This window comes from Lontra canadensis, unplaced genomic scaffold (genome assembly GCF_010015895.1).
Source record: "Lontra canadensis isolate GAN:19392208 unplaced genomic scaffold, GSC_riverotter_1.0 scaffold2, whole genome shotgun sequence".
Taxonomy (NCBI): domain Eukaryota; kingdom Metazoa; phylum Chordata; class Mammalia; order Carnivora; family Mustelidae; genus Lontra; species Lontra canadensis.
The window spans coordinates 10,380,082-10,400,264 of NW_022630996.1; the positions used below are offsets into that span (position 1 = coordinate 10,380,082).

The following is a 20,183-nucleotide window of genomic DNA, read 5'->3' on the forward strand; positions in this document are numbered from 1 at the left end:
AGTGCAGTGCCTGAAACAAATTAAGCACAAGAACTATTGTTAATATTAGTAAAATTAGTGGTTTCAAATTTTATAGTCATTTGTTTTTCAAGCCACTTCTTATAACAGATTTAGGAAAGGAGTTCTGGGGGCACCTAGGTAGCTCTGTCAGTTAAGTGTCTGCCTTCGGCTCAGGTCGTGATCCCAGGGTCCTGGAATCAAGTCCTGTATTGGGCTCCTTGCCCAGCAGGGAGTCTGCTTGCCCCCCACCAACACACACACAGCTCATGTTCTCTTTCTCTCTCTCTCAAATAAATAAAATCTGAAAGAAAAAAAATAGTGTTCTGATCAAAGCAGAGAGAACTTGAGTTCTCCCCAGGGACCAATTCACCCTGGGCACCACCTCCATAGTTGGGAAAGCCATATGGTCAAGTCATATGTCCTTGAAGCTCTAGAACCTTCAGAGAAGGTGAAGGAGTGATATGAGACAAAAACCATGATGTCTGCCTGTCAATGGCAGTACTTGAAAAATGACCATGGACTTCAAATGTTCTCGCCAGAAAAAAGGAATGATAATCACGTAACATGATAGACGTGTTAGCTAATGCTCCAGTGGTCACCATATTGCAATATGGAAGTGTGCCAAATTGAATCAACTCATGTACACCTTAAACCTACACAATGTCACATGTCAATTACATCTCGATAAAAGTTAATTAATCAATTACCCAAAACAAGATCATGGAAAAACACTACTGTTTTGCCTGGGAGAATCAAAGTGGTTTGGTCCTGGGTCTAGCTAGATACAGTCCAGAAATTGGGGTGTCATGAACGTGAATGGGAGGAGAGGGCCACAGCGGGTCCCCAGATCATTAGCTGCATATACAATATCCATGGACCACAGCAGTGCTCTACCTCTGCTCCTCACAACGCTGACTCCCCATCTATGTACAGCCTGGGGAAGGCTCTCAGAGCTGACGCCAGGCACCAAGATGGCTAGGTCCAGCTCCAGGGAAGGGCGGCAAGGACACTCAGCCCAGACACCACAATGACTCCGCTGTCCTGAAGGCAACTCTGGGCTGTCAGCCCCTGTGTCGCCAGCCAAGCCACCCAGCTCTCCCTGCAGCCCTCGCCCCTGGCTCTCCTGCTGTATGTGTGTGTGCGTGTGTGGACGGGGACAGTAGCCAGCTCTCTGCCGGGCTCTCTAACAAGTTCCACGAGTCTGTTTGTTAAAGAAAAATTCCAGTGGGTCCATCCAACACATGGAACTCAAGTACAGAAGTTATATTTATCCACCCTACTGCCAAGGAGATCACATGCCCCGTGAGTCACTCCAGATGTGCTCAAAAACAGAGTCTCTCTGTGGAAGCCCAGTCCCCCAATCCCAGAGAGAGTCGAATTAGCAGAAGTCCCAATTCCTGCCCCCCCACTCCCCCCCCCAAGAGGCTGCCTCTGCCTCCACCCTTCTGGGGCAGGAGAGGGCATCTGTGCACTTCTGTAAAGGGAAGGGGGGTACGAACTATATCTTGGCGCTGGGCAGACCGGTACGGGCATACCTGTAGCTCCTGAGGTCCCACTGGGTTTGAGGACAACTTTTCACTTTCTGGAAGAGAAGATGTGCTGGAAAACGCTGCTGCTTCTGCTGTTGTGCTACAATGCCCAGGCTACTGTGTCCCATAGGTGGAGCAGGGGTAAGTTGCTTTCTATTTTTCTGTTTGACGTGCATTACTCTTTTATAAATACAATTAGGAATTGTGGGGAGAAAGAATAGGGTGGTAGAAGGAGATTAGAAGCCCTACATCACCCGCCCCCCCTTTAATCTCCTCTCTGCCAATGGCTTGATGCTTCTTGACATGTTAGAAGGTGCTAGAAGCTGATGAGGGATGGGACACTGAAAAATACCAAAGCCGCTGAGGGAACTCAGTCGAGGTGAACAACGCAGAGGGCATGCCTTTCTGACATGCCAGAGCTAAGTCATCTTTGCTTCTAAGAATGTGAGCAGACTCTCTTGAGCAGCTCCCCCCACCCCCAGCTGCTGCAGCCAGGCAGGGCATGTGAAGAGCGGGTACCAAGACTGAAGCTAGTATCATGGGACGGTGGGTGCTGGGGTGCAGAAGGCCTGCTAACTGGGGGACCCTGACAAGAGGCCCAGGGCATTGGCTGTCCACATGGAGGTCTCCATGCTGCTTCTGAGCAGGGGTGGACAATCTTTCCATCTGGGCAGAGCCGGCCCAGTGGCAGGAGAAGAGTGACCCTTTAGTGTTCCCTCAAGTGTGAGTCAGCTCCCACCCGCCCAGTGGTCCACCTCGAAAAGGAGGGAGCCCAGCAAGGCTGTTCCCTCGTGGCCAACTTCCTTTCCCTCAGGACCCCATGGCATCTTTTCTGTATGCTCAGGACTGGCTCCAGGTGGTAGAGCGTGGCAGCATGACTGGCCAATTAGAGTTGATCACTGCTGGGGACCAAGGGAGCAGTAGTGTGGACCCCTCTGTGCAGAACTAAACCCTCTCCACTGCCTAAAGTCAGCTGAGGTCTCTCTCCCCAGAAGCACTGTAAAAAGAAGGCAGGCCCATAGGTGTTTCTAGAGATCCAAAAGAGGACGCCAGACTGGCATGGCGGGAGGGGTGGGGGTGGGGCTGAGCCTCCACGTTCTCAAGGAAAGTGCTGGGGAAGGAAGGAGCCGCCAGTGCGGACGCCAGTGTGGACGGGAGATGCACAGAGCAAATGAACTGACACAGGTGGGGGCAAAAGCCATTCACTTATTTGGGTTTTATTCTCTCACTTTCAAGCTTGAGATCAGTGATTTGCCAATTCTCTGAGCTTTCTCTGAGCTGAGCTGTGAGATGATTGTTATACCCAGAGGCAAATAATTAACGGAGCATTTTCCTTTTTTTTCTGGAAACATCACACACACACCCTCCCTGTTCATGATGTGCGCAAATTTTGGAGGCAACACTTAGTAGAGCAAAGAGACCGCGGCATTACCTTCGGCCACTTACCTCTGTGTGCTGGCGGGAGCCTTCCCCTCTTGCCTATTAGAAAAAGATGGTAATACCCACCCTCCCGATGCACGGGCTGTTAGAAAGCCAAATGAGATAAGTGGATATCTAACAAGGCTGTAAACACCACAGCCACATCCTGGGCAATCCTGCAAGAAACTCAAGGATTTAAGCTCTGCCTCTCATTGGCTGTGTGATGTCTGGCAAGTCTCTTAACCTCTCTGAGCTTCGGTTCACTAACAAATCACGTAACAAAGCTAATCTTCACTGTGTGTGGTGAGGGTCATATTCAAAATGTAAATAAAATGTTTTGTAAATGGTGAAGAAGCTTATCAATGTGAATTATTACCTATCACTTAAACCAACGGAAAAAAATTCATTAAGGAAAATTTGAGGTTCTCACTTAACAGATGGTTCTATAGCAACATCCTGGGGAAGGTTGGCCCCTAAATAATAATAACAAATCTATCTAGAGACAGGAAGCCAGCACAGCTGGAACAGAGCACTGATGAGGCAGCTTTGTTAAATCCTAGATTAGTAGTTCCCGGCAGAGTCAACAAGTGATAACGTCCTTCCAACCATCATCAAAAGTCTTCCACATAGCTTATTTTTTTTTCATTTTTAACATTTTTTCCTAATTATAAAAGGAATACTCAATTGCCATTTTTTCAAAATCGAATGGGAGTCACCCAAATAAAAATAATTTTTCCTAATATATTTAACTCTTCCTTTCGCCTTCATCCTTACCCCAAATCCCACCCCAGCGCCAGGCCTAATTTAGAAGAATTCCCAGATAGGGCCCCTGGATGGCTCAGTGCTTAAGTGTCTGCCTTCAGCTCAGGGTGCTGGGATCAAGCCCCCATCGGGCTCCCTGCTCGACCTGAAGCCTGCTTCTCCCTCTTCCACTCCCCCTGCTTGTGTTCCCTTTCTCTCTGTGTCTGTGTCAAATAAATAAATAATCTTTAAAAAGAGAGAGAGAGAGAGAAGAAATCTGACACAACCTGAGGGTCTTCCCACACATCTGCCTGCCCCTCTGCCCGAAAACCCTCCTCCATCCCACCACTATCTCCCCTCCCCCACCCCAGCATCAGCACCCCGGCCTCCACCCTCCCCGACTCCCTGCCCCCAAGTGGAAATGTAGAAATAAACCCAAAAGGAACACACCCTGCTGTCAGGACATTTTCCTACCATTCTAGGGGCCTCTCCCTAGGAGCTCTCTCTAGGATTCCACCCTGCCAGCCGGCTGCTCCAGCCCCACCAACATCACGGAGACCTGATGACTCACCTGTGGTTAGCGAGGCCCATCTGGAAGCCAGACACACCTGGCCCAAGCCCCCAGGTCCTGCCAGAACCCCGCTTGGGGGCCTGAGGGGAACTAACTGGTCTTTAAAAAAAAAGAAGAAGAAAGAGGAAAAAATGTATGTATTACATACTATAACTGTTTTTATTAAATACATGCAAATTATTCTTTTTAAAAGTAGGTTAATAGGAAAGGCTGGCCCTTCAGTTACCTGGTGGAATTTATGTCATTTTCAGGAGTCCCTTTTAGTGCTGGGTGTGTTATCAGGCATGAAGGGAAGGGCCTGTGATGAGTGTCCAGTAAGCAATGACTAACAGGACTCATGTAACTGAGCGCCCCCCACCCCGCAGCCCCAGTCACCCCCAGTGACCATCCGCACACAGGTAAGGAAACTGGAGGACCGGCCAGCAGTCAAGGAGCCCCGGAAGGCTGGAAGGCTAGAGCTGGGTATTGTCGCCTACCCCACGTCCGTGGCATCACAGTCTCGGGTCCTCCCTGCAGCCCTAGGACCCCCCACCCAGGGGGGCGGGGGAGGGCCGGGGGGGGGCAATCTGGCCCCTTCAGGACCACTCCTAGAAGACCCCAACACACCGGGCCAAGATCCTGCATCCCCCAGAATGTCACTGCGTTTCTGAAGGGTTGGCCCAGGAGCAGAAAAGTAAATGACATCAGTAAGATCTCACAAAAGATCTTTCATAAATGAGAGTTTTTCCTATCCACACCCGCCATTTCCATGGAGTTCTTCGACTGCTTCGTTAAAAGCATCGTATTTTGGCTTGATATCGTGTGCAGTCTGAATCCTTTCCAGCAAGCTCCTTGGTACAAATGGTGTGTACACTTGTGTGGGAGCCGTGGTTAGCCTTAATACCGTTCTGTTCTATTAAACATATTTGGAAGATTGTGGGAAGGAAGATTTTTATCCCAGATTACAAGAAGTCAACGAGAAGGTCAGGCTGCAGAGAAAAGACAGCCTCTTCCGTTTAAGCAGACTTCTGTATGTATGTCTGGGCAAGAAAGCTCAGAAGGCTAAGGTGTCAGCCTTGACTGAGATTATTAAAAGGGGATTCTCCCAGGCAGGAATGCAGGCTCCTCAGAGATAAAGGGAAGGGGTGGTAGAGATAAGAGACCACATCTACATTTTGATAATTAGTCGGCACTTGGAACTAAAAATAAGTTCTAGAATTATCCTGTTAGAAAGAAAGAAAGAATTTAGGGGCACCTGGTGGTTAGTGGGTTAAGCATCTGACTCTTGATTTCAGCTTGGTCTTGATCTCAGGGTCTACAGTTCAAGCCCCGCCTTGGGCTCCACATTGGGTGTGGAGCCTATTTTAAAAGTTGGGGGGGAGGGGAGAGAAGGATTTAGTAAAGCACTCTGTTTGGAAAGAATGGGGTTTCGTGACAAGGGTAATTAATGTGTTTCTATGGGATCATGTACTCCTTCAATAACTGTGGGCAGATGCTATGCACTGGGAATACAGCACCAAACAAAACAGACAAGAACTTCCCTCAGGAAATGAGGGAAACAGATATAAACACGTGTATAAATAAGACATCTGTTTTTTTTTTTGATGAGAATAAATTAGGGACAGACTATAAAGGATTACAATTTTAAATAGAGAAACCAGGGAGGGCATCCCTGAGGAGGTGACTAAAGGCCTGAAGGAAACTGAGTAGTAAGCCATGCAATCCCTGGAGATAATATCCCAGGCAGAGGAAACAGGAGCGCAAAGGCCCTGTGGCAGCAGATGCCTGGTATGCTCACAGAGCAGTGAAGAAGCCTGTGGCTGTGGTGGCAGCAGCAGGGGTGGGGTACGGGGAAATAACGGGCCCAGAGAGGCAGGAAGAAGGCAAATCATGTAGCACCTCATAGCTACAAGATCATTTGATGGTCTTTGGCTTCTACTCTGAGCGAGATGAAAAGCTCTGACAGTTCTGGACAAAGGAGTGACAGCCTCTGACCTATGCTTTCACAGACTCACTTTAGATGTATTAAGAACAGAATGATGGGGCTCCTGGGTGACTCAGTCAGTTAAGCATCCGACTCTTGATTTCAGCTTGGGTCATGATCTCAGGGTTATGAGTTCAAGACACACATTGGGCTCCAGGCTCAGCAGGGAATCTGCTTGACATTCTCTCTCCCTCTGCCGCTCCCCCTGCTCACACATGCTCTCGCTCTCTCCCTCTCAAATAAATGAATAAATCTAAAAAAAAAAAAAAAGAATAGAATAGAATAGAACAAGGGTGGGAGCCAAGGATAGAAGCTAAGACAACTTCAGAAGAGGCACCCAAGCCTTGAACCAGAGTCTAGCCAAGATGTTGCAAGTAGTAGACGGATTCCGGATATATCCTGAAGTAGAGCTGGGAAGATTCGCTGACTGGCGGCATGTGCGATGTGAAAGAGAAAAATGGAGGATGACACCCAAGGTTTTTGGCCTGAGCAACTGAGAGAGGTGGGGAAGACCACAGACAGCAGGATGGGTGTGCAGGGAGAGCAGTGTTCACACGTGCGTGGTGTGTATGTGTGTTTGTGTGGAGGGTGGGGGTGTATGGTGTACGTATGTGTGTGGTGTGTGTGCCTGTGTGTGTGGCATGTGTCTGGTACGTGTGGGGGTGTGGTACATTCGTATGCGGAGTGTGTGTGGTGTGTGGTGTGGTGTATGTGTGTGTGGTGTGGCATGCATCTGGTGTGTGCGTACGTAGTACGTGTGTGGCATGGGGGGTGTGGGGGGTGGTGTGTGTGTGTGATGTGTGTGGTGTGTGTACATGGTACATGTGTGGCATGGGGGGGGTGTGGGGGAGTGGTGTGGTAAGGGTGTGGGGGGTGGTGTATGTGTGTGTGCGTGTGATGTGTGTGGTGTGTGCATACGTGGTATGTGTGGTGTGCATGGTTGTGTGTGGTGTGGTGTGTGTGTGTGTGTTGGGGTTAGCCTGGGTCTGGGGTCAGGAGAGGAGCTGTTACAAAGGGGCAAGAACACGCCCGCCGGCGGCTCGGCGGACTGATGTCGGGCCGGGAGGGTGAGGCTGGAGGTCAGCCCGGCAGAAGAGGGCTGAGCGCGGGGATGAGGCAGGACTCGCACCTCGAAGAGGAAGGTGAGCAGGGCAGCCGGTACAGAGGGCTTTAATTTTCTAAGACCGAAGTGTTCGTGCTGCTGCGCAAGATCCAGCAGCGAGGGGAAAGGCCAGGCCCGGGAGAGGAGAGAGAACAGGGGCAGGGCTGAGAGCCGCCTTCATGGAGGTGTGGCTCGCACACAGGGAGACCGCCTGCCCCAGGGGGCGCACAGGCACAGCGGCTGAGGACAAGTCCAAGTGTGTGGACAAGACGCCGGCAGCCAAGTGAGGGGAACCAGGAGAGCCGGAGAGTGGTCGGGCGGCACGGAGAGGCCCCCGCCAGTGGAACGGCCGTGAGCTCAGAAGAGAACATGTAACGAGGCTGTGGCTTCCCCTGGCCACGTTCGGGTGCACAGGCGCGGCAGGGGACAGGTGATGAGACGGGCTATGACTTCGCCAAATGATTGCAGAAGCACAAAGGGGGAGCAAAGGAGTTGGGGGAATCTATGTAGGAGAGTGATCACAGGGCTGTAGTGATGGGACCTTGCGTATCACAGGATTACAAATCAAAGTTAGAGAATTTTTAAAATCATGTGTGGCAAAGGGCGCCTGGGTGGCTCAGTCGGTTAAGCAACCAACCCTTGATTTCGGCTCAGGTCATGATCCCAGAGTCGTGAGATCAAGCCCCCCACCGGGCTCTGTGCTGGGTGTGGAGCCTGCTTAAGATGCTCTCTCCCTCTGCCTTCCCCCACTCGACCGCACTCTCTCTCTCTTAAAAAAAAAAAAATTACGTATGGTTCATTTCAGAATCTGTATCATACCAACTGCATTCATTCATCATTAACTACGCTATCTTTCCTGAGCCCAGGCTGAGGCCCGATACACCTACAGAAAGATAGCATTGTTCTCCCTATCGTGAGACAGGGTCTGGGAGCCCGCGAGGTCTGGATTTAATCTCAGTCCTACAGCAAACAAATTGGGTGGCCTAGAGCAAGTTTCTTAACCTGCACGTTTCTTCATCTATGCGATGGCATGTTAGTACTCACCTCCCAAAGTGCGGACGGAAAGCCCAGGGCACGCTGACTAGCACACCGTGGGCTCATGTGCTGTTACGGTATCTGAGCTTCACGTTCTAACAACCTGGGTCTGCAGTCCCAATGCGTCTCTGAGCAGAAGATAGGGACAGAACACGCCCTAGCACAGGACTCTCGAATCTCTGGATCCAGATCCCGACTGGCTCAGTGCACCTGCACGACTTGTAGCATGTAGCATGTACACGACACCTGCATGACTTGTAGCAAGCAAATCCGTTGTGCTGTGCTGGTCTGTCCAATGTATCCTAGACCCTCAATGTGCCCCCAGCAAAGGCTCCTATGTCCAGGGAATCCGGGAGGAGGGGAGACGCACACTCACGGTCCTCCTGCCCCGAGACCAGCCGTGTGCAGCAGACCTTCGTGCTAGGAGACGTGGAAGCTTCTGATGTCCCCTAGTCACCCTGAGTGGTCCTCGTGGGCACATTCACGTCCTCAAGAAACAGCTGGAGAGTGGGCGGGTTGCCGAGTGTTGAGTGGAGAAAAGGAAAATAAATTGGCCCAGTTTTACATTAAGCAAAAGGCACAAGAAGTCAGTGATTTCAACAAACCTATCCCAGTAGCCTGCTCGCCTGAGGCTCCGTGCTCAGATGGGGCCCTTCTGCCCGTCTGGAGCCTCCCACACGGCTGCCTGCTGTCCCCTCTCTCAGAGAAGGTGTTGTCGCTAATGGCCATCCTCAGGTCTCCCTCCCGTCAGCATGGTGAAGGCTGGGCTGCCCCAGGCAGTTTACTAATCACCCACAGCGAACTTAACAGTGACCTCCATCAAGGTAGGCGAGCTAGCTGCTGGCAGGACAGGAAAACCCCAGCAGAGCCTAAAGAGTCCCTGTGACTGTTTTGGTTTTGTGAGGCTTTTAAAAAATGCCTGGCTCGTCTTTTTTTTTTTTTTTTAAGATTTTATTTATTTATTTGACAGACAGAAATCACAAGTAGGCAGAGAGGTAGGCAGAGAGAGAGAAGGGGAAGCAGGCTCCCTACCGAGCAGAGAGCCCGATGCGGGACTCGATCCCAGGACCCTGAGATCATGACCTGAGCCGAAAGCAGAGGTTCAACCCACTGAGCCACCCAGGTGTCCCCTGGCTCGTCTTTTTTTTTTTTTTTTTTTTTAAGATTTTATTTTTTTATCTGGCAGAGAGTACAAGCAGGGGGAGCAGCAGGCAGAGGGAGAAACAGGCTTCCCGCTGAGCAGAGAGCCCAATGCAGGACTCGATCCCAGGGCCCTGAGATCATGACCTGAGCTAAAGGCAGAGGTTTAACCCACTGAGCCACCCAGGCGCCCCCAAAATCCCTGGGGCTCATCTTTAAAATCATCCCCACATATATACTGAGCCTTCCCTTGAAGCCCAGGGTTATGCAGACATCAAGGTCAAGGAAGGGGAGCATAAACTTCTTCCCTCGCTTCCAGGAGCTGGCTGGCCACCCAGATGAACGCCTTCAGGATGACAAACGGCAAGATGTGAGATGTGGAGACAGGACACAGAGGGCATACGGAGCTAGAGAAAGGACACAGGTGGACAGCAGGGTTGCAGAGAAAGATTTCTGGGGGAGCAGGACTGTGTGTCTCACCACGCAGGAGCAAGTCTAGTTTAAAGCTTTGCACATCCATGCCTCTGGGAGCTGGTCAGCTCTTACATGGGCCATTTGCATTTCTGGCAGAGTCCAGCCTTCCCTGTCGTAGACAAGAATATCGGGAGTGACTGTGTATTTAACCTTTTACCCACTGTTTTGCCGGGGACCAGACATAGCTTATTTCTCGCCACCCCCCGCCCCACCACCAGCATCTCCATAGAGGCAAATCTATCCTCTCCAGGCCTCGCCTTGTTTCCAGAGAGCCAGACCCAGGGCCTCTCAGATGTCTGGACCCGCGCTTCCACACCCAGGTCCATAGAAAAGCACCTGCCAGACACGCCATCTATGCAGTCACAGCAACGGGCAGAGCTCCCACAGAAGGTGGTGGAACGATGTGGAGCAGGAGAACAAGGACGGAGGGGTCCATCTTTCAGATTTCTGTGCACCCCACACACACACTTGCTGGGGCAATGATGAGTCTCCCAGTCTAGAAGCTGAAGCTATTTCTAACAGTCTTCCCCAAACTGTGTTATCATTTTTAAAAGAATCAGAATAAGGTCTCTTGGAAACAACAGTGTTTTCATTATTAAGTTGAGCTTTGAATCCGGAAGTATTTTCTTCCCCATTCTTTGAGAACTCAGGGTCCACTTGGGGTGTGCGGGTTAAAGGGGTCTTGGTGTTCACAGGGAGACAGTTCAGCTGTGAAGAACTTCCTGGAAGGCAGCCAACCCCAAGTCTGAGATGATGGGAAGCAGAAAGGGCTCCATGCCCAAGACATTCATTCCCTCTTATCCTCTTCACCTGCTGGGGTATGAATTTTTTTTTTTCCTAAGGGACCAATACCTATAATTTCACAATAAGAATGGAATCCGGGGACAAGAATTAAAGAAATAAATTTGCTCTGGGATCCTATCCTGGGAAAGGGATTTCATCCACCCTTCCATGGTAAGAAGAAAACAAGGGCGTGCAGAAAAAAAGCAGGTCACATCTCATTCTAGGACTGGATCTGATCCTGGTATCATCTCCCACCGAGGAGAAAGTGAAGTCATAGTACGCACCCTCTTTGGGCCTCTACTCCTTTGTCTCCGAGAACAAGATGGCCCTGGTCTCTTCCGATGACCCCATCAGATGGGAGTGGGGTGTGCATCGCAGCAGGGGACCCTCTGTTTGGCTGTGGGGCTGGATAACCCAATGCCTGCCCACTGTAATGACCTGGGAGCTGGCCTTGGGCATTCGGGATTTCCCAAGCTCCCAGGTAATCCTGATATACCGTCAAGGGTGAGAACCACTGGGTTAACCCAAGAGTGGCCAAAGGGGTAGGGCAGCTCCTTCTCTACAACGTCAGGCCAACCACCCTCTGATTCTCAACTTCAGCTGCCATAAGGAGCTGCCATTAGAAGCCTAGGAAGCTTTGGAAAAAAGTCTTCCTGTCCCATGTGCACCCTGTTCCATTACATCAGAGCCTCCGCAGCCAGGACCCACGCATCCGCCCCTTGGGTGATTCTAATGTGCGGTCAAGGTTGCAAATCAGTGGAGCAGGAGATGCCTCTGTCCACCTGATACTGTAGGCAGAGGCAATGAGTGAACAGAGGCCAAGGTCTTCTCAAGCCCTAAAAACCATGATTCTGTGGGAAGTTGGCACTTTGCTGGCAAAGAAAACAAATTTTGCTAAACTGCCAGCATAGGATCTAATGCTTGGCAATTCATAGGCTCTGGGGAAGCAGAGATGGTCACTCTGCCCGTCAAGGCCTCCTTCGATGCAGGGATTTTGTCAGCCTGCCAGGCTTTGCTGGGGGTGCTGAAACCATATTTATGCTAGCCCAGGAGGAACCTGTGCTAGAGATAATAAATGAGTTACAGGCAGCGCCTGGGAGGTTCAGCCAGTTAGGCATCTGACTTCGGCTCAGGTCATGATCCCAGGGTCCTGGGATGGAGCCCCGCATCAGGCTTTCTGCTCAGTGGAGACCCTGCTTCTCCCTCTCCCACTGCCGTTCCCCTTGCCTCTGTGCTCTCTCTCAGTTAAATAAATAAATAAAATCTTAAAAAATCTATTTAAAAATAATAATAAATGAGTTACAGAGTAAACAGTATTATAGCAATATGACACCCAACCACCTTTTTCCAGGAAGTAGGAGGTGCCCATCAGTGAGCTTTTCAGGAAATGTCCTTTACACTGAAGATGTTTCATTTTTATCACTTCCAATAGAAAACCTTCTAAAATGCTTCGGCAGTGCCCTTCCTTCCTTAGCCAGAGTACACTGGACATCCCTAGACTCTTGGTGGTTCCAAGGGCACCATGATCAAGAAGGAGAGCTGTGACATATGGTTGTGCAACTCGTGGTTCACACAACTTCAGGGGGCACTACTTACCTCCAAATCTCTTGGGTTTTTACAGTTAGTTGCCCCAGCTTCCAGCAGAAAAGAACCAATGTCTTGAAGAAGGTGCTCCTTTTTTTGTCAGCAGGCAGCAGGGTGACCAGTGCCTCCTGCACAGTGCCCGGGTACAAGGTGGGGCTGCGAGGTGAAGGGGGCTGTCTGCTCCTACCCAGCATGATCCTGGAGAACGGCAGTTTGTCCTGAGTATTCCCATACTCTGTAATAGCTGGTCTTCTTCACCTGTCCTCTGTCCGTTCCCGATTCTGTTCCCTCCTCTACTTCTAGCAGCTTATCCATCTTCCTCCAACTTCTAATGCAACTTCTAAATGCAGGCACCAAGGAATAACACCGACAAGTCATTGACTCCACCAAACTGTATCTCTAAGTCAGCCAGCCCTTAGGGGAAGCGCTGAGCTTGGCTCGTCACACCTCTACGACCAAGCGTGAGGGTCCTGTGGCAGCTCCCTTCCTGTACTTTGTCACCTGTATTCACATTCTTGGCAGCCATGTCTCAGATGGTCTGGGACCAGCCAGAAGTCTGCTCCTCTGATTAAAAGGGTTGTCAAGGGGCGCCTGGGTGGCTCAGTGGGTTAAGCCTCTGCCTTCAGCTCAGGTCATGATCTCAGGGTCCTGGGACCAATCCCCGCATCTGGGTTCCTGCTCAGCAGGGAGCCTGCTTCCCCCTCTCTCTCCCTGCCTGTCCCTCTGCCTACTTGTGATCTCTCTCTCTGTCAAATAAATAAATAAAATCTTTTTAAAAAATAAAATAAAAAGGTTGTCAATAAATATAAACCAGCCCCTCCTATTGATAAAGGGAACAGTATTATTAGAGAACTCATCTATTGAATTGGGGAGGGAGTGGCAGTTTGCTCATTTCTGTTATGTTTTATTTTTTTACATACATTCCCTAGGGGATACATACCCTTAGACATACGTATTTTTTCAAAATTTTCAGGGATGATTCTGGTGAGCAGCCAGGTTTGAAATCATTGGTCTGAAACAGTAACATCTGACATGCCTGGGAGCTCTTGGGGACACACCAGTGTCATCTGCCACCTCTCCCCGCTTCCGGTCCACCACCACCTGGCATCGGTCACCATCCAGACTAGCTGGCTGGCCTCCAGGACACATGCACACCGCAGCCCCTTGAGTTAACTCTCGTTTCTTGCAGCCGTGCTCTTCCCTGCTGCCCACCGGCCAAAGAGATCCTCATCGATGCCCTTGAACCCCGTCCTGCAGAGCTCCCTGGAGGAGGTCGAACTGCTCTATGAGGTAGGCAGAAGGGAAAGTGGTCAACTCAAGTCACGCAAAAAGCATGTATTTTGGAGAAGGGACCTAAGCGCTGGAGGGACTGGTCTAGACGACTTTGTGGATTCGTGGCCTCCCGCCCATCCCAGAGTCAGGTCTTCCTCCCCTCTCCTCCCCTTTCCCACACGTTGTGACAGGGAATGATGGCATCGGGGGTTCAGTCGAGGCAAAATAAGAGATTTCCATCTGGTCCCCAGGCACCACCGCCAGCCGCAGAGTCGGGCAACATTCCCAAGCAGAGGCTTTGACGCAGGACTGGTCTGGAGAGCTCAGGCAATGCCACGCCTGGTGTCTAAGCAGAGCCATGTCTCCGGTAACTTCACAGCTGGGATAGCTCCGTTTCTGACGGGCGAGGGACGCCCCGAGGCGCTCTTCCTCTGCCTCTCTCACCCGGGCCCCTGACACCCCACTCCTCCTCCAAGCCACAGGTGAATCCCCCAAGGCTGCTTGGATGGGTTCAGTGATCAAATTCCAGGTTCAAGATCTGAGCTGTCGTTCTGGTTCTGCCCCCATCAACTGGGTGACATCGCGTCGCCCACTCTGGGCCTGAATCCCCTCCACTGTAAAATGAGGAACGACAATGATCTCCAAAATTCCTCTCCTGCCTTGACATCCTCTCTTATCATCCATGTCCCAGAACTGTCTGGCTAAGACACAGCCTACTGAGGCCAAGCAGCTGAGCTGGCAGAAGAGGAAGAGATTTCAAATCCTGCCCTGGGGGACAAACTCAGCCAAGTCTGGAACTTGGGAGCTACAGGAACAGATCTGTTCTAGAAAGACAGCAGATAGTAGCATGGAGAATGGGTTAGAGCCAGGAGGACTCGGAGACAGGGAGACAAGTTAGAATTCAGACAAGAGGTATTTATGAGGTTCCTGGAATGAGCCTGGCACGGAGCCGGGGAGGCACATAGCAAACTCCTTGCTACTCTTAAAGAACAGTTGAGAAGTGAGGACAGATCTCTGTATCCTACCTAATTCCTAGCACAATTCTCTGCATCCTTCGAATTCAGCTTCGGATTTTAAATTACCCAAAATAGTCAGTTTGTGCTCCAGGAGATCTTTGGTGGGTGGGAGGAAGAAAGGAAGGCAGGGACTGGTGCTCTGGCCAGGGCACTAGGAATAATAAGCAGTCCTTGAAATAGTGGCTCTGTACCAGGCACCGTATTAGACGCCATCTGTATTAGTCTTACTTACTTACAATATCCCAGTGCAGTATTGTTGTCACTGATCATCTCGCAGAGGAGGAAAGTGAGGTCAGAGAAGTTAAGTAACTCATCCAGGGTTACACAGCTAGTTGGAAAGTCTGAGCTGGAGGCGCAGCTAGCTGCCTCCCCAAAAGAACATACATGATAATGAATAAATAGAATGACGTCCTCAGTGATGCTTGCATGCTTCCTCTCTCTCCAGTTCCTGCTAGCTGAACTTGACATCAGCCCTGACCTGCAAATCTCCATCAAGGACGAGGAGCTCGCCTCCCTGAGGAAGGCCTCTGACTTCCGCACCATCTGCAACGACGTGATCCCCAAGCGCATCCCGGACATCCGCCGGCTGACTGCCAGCCTCTCCAGCCACCCCGGCATCCTCAAGAAAGAGGACTTTGAAAGGACAGCGCTGACCCTGGCCTACACGGCCTACCGCACAGCCCTGTCCCAAGGGCATCAGAAGGACATCTGGGCCCAGTCCCTCCGTAGCCTCTTCCAGGCCCTGCGGCACGACCTGATGCGGTCCTCGGGCCCCAGAGTGTCTCCCTGAGAGACTGGCCTGCACCAGGACCACGGAGCAGGGACCCATGCACACAGTAATCCAAATACTCTTCACTCTCTACTCCATTTACAGAGCCCAGCAACAAAGCCCATGCCACCAACTCAGAGTAGCTGAGGTTAAAATAAACACCGCCATGTTCTTTGCCCCTTATAGATTCCTGACCAGCACGTCTGACTCGTGTCACAGTGCAACCTATGCTGGAAGAAAGGGCTAGAGTGGGAATTTGAGGTGCCTCCAAAGGCCCAGTGATTTGCCTGGTGACATGTAGAAGTCTCAGCCATGCTCCAACACTGAGTGACCGCCTTGAACACCCAAGGCCAAGCACAGAGTTAGAGGAGACAGCACCGAGGTTTGGGCATGGCGGGAAGACCAGGGACAGACATCAGGCTGCGAGGTTGACTGAACATCTTTCCAAAGGTGCTATAGTAAGAGATTAAAAACAACAACAACAAAACTCAACCTAGAGCTATAGCCAAATAAATACATTGTTGGTCAAAGATATACTTCTCACCTTTTCCAAAAGTCACAAAGAAGAGTCAGTTGGAGAATCAGTAATTTTAGGACCTATAGGTCTTGATTCTTCTTCTCTGAAAGCTGACCTCATACAGAGGAGAAACATAAAGGGGCCCACAGAAAGGCTGCGAGCAGTCATGCCTTGCCTTCTGAACAGAGAGAGCAGGCTAATGCAGAGAGGGTCACCCTCGTCACCCTAATGCAGTGGTGACACCAAAGGCCATGTCTATCCAGATGCTTAAAATCATTTAGCGTCATCAGAAAATGAGGTGCTCCCAGTAAAATGAATTTTTCGGATGACGGGATTTCCCCTTTCAAAGGCCAAAACTTTCCTTTGAGCAACATTAACCTGGCATATTTTTAAGCTCTACATATGAAACACCTTAGGCTTTTATTCAATATCTTTGAAACACTCTGATGAAGGAGTTGGATAAAATAAACTCTAAGATTGCTCTACTTCTGAAAGGTCCATAATCACTGAGCTAAGTGAGCTATTACGGGGAGGACAGCAGGACCTAAGGGTCCACTGGACTGTTTGCCCCAATCCTGGAAGGCCCCAGGCTTTGCTAATTCTGCATGTGCTGTGAGCTCTTCTGCTACCTTCCTCACTGTGAGGCTGTAAGATGCACTTTTCTTTCTTGCCAACGGAACCCACCCTTCACAGCATGTTCTTTCTTAGCTGCTAGCACTTGCTATCCCACAAGATGGCTAGGCTTGTTATAATTCTACGTTAAATATGAGAAAGTAGAAGAAGATCTCTGCTAACAGGAAAGCACTGGGCTCTAATGTAGACTCCCCACCAGCTCAGAGATCTTTCTAGCTCTCCTAGGTGGACACTGGGTTTTGGAGGCCAATGTCACAAGAGATCTAATCTTCGAAAGAGTGAGACCTCATCGAGCTAAATTTGATTGTGAAATGGGTATTTAACAGTTGTCATCTGATGATGCCCAAAGCTGCTCTGGACTTCTTAAAAATTTTGAATAAGTGATTGCCAAGCAGCACGAGCTGCATAATCACTTTGGAGAAATAGTAGGATGGAGGAAGAAGGTAATCATCATCAGAGAAGAATACAGCTTGGCATCCTCATGTTCTTGGGTTCAGAAGATTAATAACTGTCAGTCTCTCTGGTTCTCATTCCCTGGTTATACTTCTCTCTTACCTCCCTCAAGTGCAGTCTCTGATATTTGCTTTTTGTTCAGTTTCTCTCTTTCTAATTTTATGTGTTCTCTTTGACATGGTCACTAAGCTGGTCTCTTTATTTTAGTTGGTGTTTCTTCTGCTCTATCTTTGGGCCCAATTCTGATTATCTTTGTATCCACTTCTAAGAGGCATCTCCGAGTCTCTTTTGGCTGACTTTTGCTCACTTGAGCTCTGCCTGCCTGCACTCTGACCCTCACTGTCTTTCTACCCCCTTTGGGTATCACTGTCTGACTCAAACAAAGGTCAAGGTATAGGGTTGGGATTTCCCAAAAGGAGGATTGGTCTCATGGTCTGCCTTCGCTATTTGTCCTTTCCCTGGGTGTGGGGCAGAGAGGAGGTGAGCAGAGGCCTCAACCCTTCCACATTGTGCAAAAGCCTGACCTCAGAGTCTTGCATCCCATCCTGGGGTACCATTCCCCTTAAGTTGGATCTGAGTGCTTTCTTTCCATCACTGAGTGGAAAGACCGCCTGTAAGCCCTGCCTTCTATGTGATGATATACATGGCTGCTCCAAGGGGAGATCCATGAATGGGAGGATGGTTCCCAGGACCAGTGCTAAAATGGTGGTTCGTTCAACCTGCAGCAAAAAATTGAAGGCCTTATGTAGTTATAAATCGGAGCTCATATTTATGCAGCTGGCAGCCAATGACTGTGAAAGAAATAGAAACAAGAAGGGCATGATCTTTTTAAAGACAAAAGAAAATTCCATTTTCATACTAACTAGATGACCCTATTAATGACTATTTTAGGCTGAATACAAATTGACTGTTTACCCACAGGAACAGTTTATAATAAGAACTTCATCTACATGCAAAATCAAATATAACACTCACCACCTCCACCCCAAGACCCCACCCTCTGCTCAATGAACAGTAAAGCAGTAGACTGGACAGAAATGGACTGTCCCATTTTGCCTCATTAATACCACACCGTAACACCACAATCACAACCGGGTCACATTTTGCCATATGTACGCATAGACAGTAATCTAGAGCGTGGTGGCTGCCATGGAAATTTGACTGTAACTTATGGAACTTTTGGAAACTTTCCTGTAACTTACGCAATTTGCCTGTAACTAATTCTGCCATTTCTGTACCGCTGGGGACTTTTAGGATCTAAAAATTCTGGAAGCGTCTTCTAGAGTTGGCATCCTCCTGGCTACCTCTGGTGTCACTCAAGAGACAGTGAAAAACATCTGTGTGCTGAGACATCATCTTACCTTGAATCTAAAAGAGAATCAACTCAGTGATAAATCAGTCAGAAGAGATTTCCACAGGTGAACGCTTGTCAAAGGTCTTTACATGGCACCCCCTTGGTTTCCTAACCCATTTTAACATCTTACATTATTTTTTATTGTGGTAAAAAAATACATGAAATTTACCATGTGAATGTCTAACTGGGCAGTACAATAGTGTTAGCCAAATGGCAGGACAGATCTCTAGAACTTTTTATCTTACAAAAAAATGATACCTCTGGAACAACTCCTCTCCCCCCTCTTCCCCACAATGGCTGGCACCCCCACCCTCTACCCCACAAAGGCTGGCAACTGCCTTTCTATTTGATGTTACTAAGAGTTTGACTACTTTAGATACCTCATCTGAGTGGTACTTGCCTTCTATCTCTCAAGCATAGTGTTCTGGAAAATGTTTTCTTCATCTGAAAAACAGTAGAGTCCCGAAGAAGAACTACTGGTCTTAACTGTGTCTCTCACCTTACCTAATTTTATTTAACAATTATTCACTTATGGTGTAATAAAAATGTCCTGATCAAGTTTACTAGGCTCGGTGGGATCTTTGTTATGTCAGATTATCTCACCAAGGAATTTGAAGTGATCTAGGGGTTGAACGGTGGATGTTGAGTTCCGCAGCTGTTTATTATTTTCCAGCCTCTTTAATATTTGCCACCCAAACATCACACCTTTGGTCTTGTTCGTTCTGAGTCTCAAAATCAGCCCAAGATGAGGCGTGAATGTAACAAATATGGTAGCCAGGCTTTCACATGCATTTAAGAGATGGGTCATCATAGCCCATCCTACAATGGCAAGATAACCTCGAAGGGAACCTCGACTGTCCATAATTGCCCCTGCCTTGGAAGTCTAGAAGAACTGGTTTTCTGGAGTCACTTCTCCAGTCTCTCTGCGTTTAGCCTGGGGATCATTTCCAACTGTAGACCTTGGAATGCCATTCTTGCATTCTGTGAATTCAAGAAAAACATGGGTAACCTTATCCACATGCCCCTTCTGAGAAAAGAGGCTGACAGCTTCTCCCGATCTCCAACCAGCAGAAACTGCAGAGTGCGACAGCTGCCAAGGCCCTGACCCTGAACTTGTCAACTTCTTCCCTGCCCTCCCACCTCCTTCCTCCTTGCATCCCCGCCAAAGGGAGCTTTCTGCTTCTTTTTTGCTAAAGAGCCTCAGAGAGGAGCATTTGAACACCGACTCCAGTCAAGAAAGACGACTGACATCTGGGCTCCAAGAGCCTTTGAAATGAGACGGGCATCTAGACTTTTCCAGAGAGGTTGCTACACTTCCCAACCTCCCTCAAAGTCTGTGGTCTTTCTTACAGGCTAACATCCTCTGCTGACCCAGATGCTTCCTATTCACTCAGACGCCGAAGTAAATGATCTTTGTCATTAGGGAAGTCCGAAGGGCTTAATATTGTACGCTCTGGGGACGAATTTCTCCAGAATTATTATTTCATTTTCTCCCTGCCCGCAAACGCATCTTCCTAAGGACTAGGCTCGTAAGTGCTCTCCCAGGGAAAGCTCTGTGTACGTGGGATTATGTTCACAATGACGATCATCACCGCAGCCCCTAGGATGTTTGAGAAACAAAAATAAGCTTTACAAGTTGCCTAGGTTCTGCCGACTCAGCAGGCCCCTGCTGGGACCAATCACCGACCGCCTCTGGAAGAGATACGGCCCGATCTTTCCGACTTACTGATTGGCTTTGAGGCCTGGGCGGGGCCACTGCCGGGGTCGGCTCCCGGTAGGTGAGGGAAAGTTAAGGTGGGCCTCCAGCAGGACTTTTGTCCGGTGACAG

At 49.5% G+C, this 20,183-nt stretch overlaps 1 protein-coding gene across 1 annotated transcript; it reads left to right on the forward strand.

The window, feature by feature from the left end:
- Positions 1 to 1,342: 1,342 nt before the first annotated feature.
- FAM180A (family with sequence similarity 180 member A) lies at positions 1,343 to 15,880 on the forward strand. Its single transcript, XM_032868524.1, has 3 exons — positions 1,343 to 1,670; positions 13,531 to 13,631; positions 15,075 to 15,880. The coding sequence occupies exons 1-3, from the start codon at positions 1,595 to 1,597 to the stop codon at positions 15,417 to 15,419; spliced, it is 522 nt and encodes a 173-aa protein (XP_032724415.1). The 5' UTR covers positions 1,343 to 1,594; the 3' UTR covers positions 15,420 to 15,880.
- Positions 15,881 to 20,183: the final 4,303 nt, after the last annotated feature.

Excerpts from the sequence above, each read along its gene's own strand:
- FAM180A (XM_032868524.1), top strand. The coding sequence starts at position 1,595 with ATGTGCTGGAAAACGCTGCTGCTTCTGCTGTTGTGCTACAATGCCCAG. Across the intron at positions 1,671-13,530 it reads GTCCCATAGGTGGAGCAGGG|CCGTGCTCTTCCCTGCTGCC; the intron begins GTAAGTTGCTTT and ends CGTTTCTTGCAG. Across the intron at positions 13,632-15,074 it reads AGGTCGAACTGCTCTATGAG|TTCCTGCTAGCTGAACTTGA; the intron begins GTAGGCAGAAGG and ends CTCTCTCTCCAG.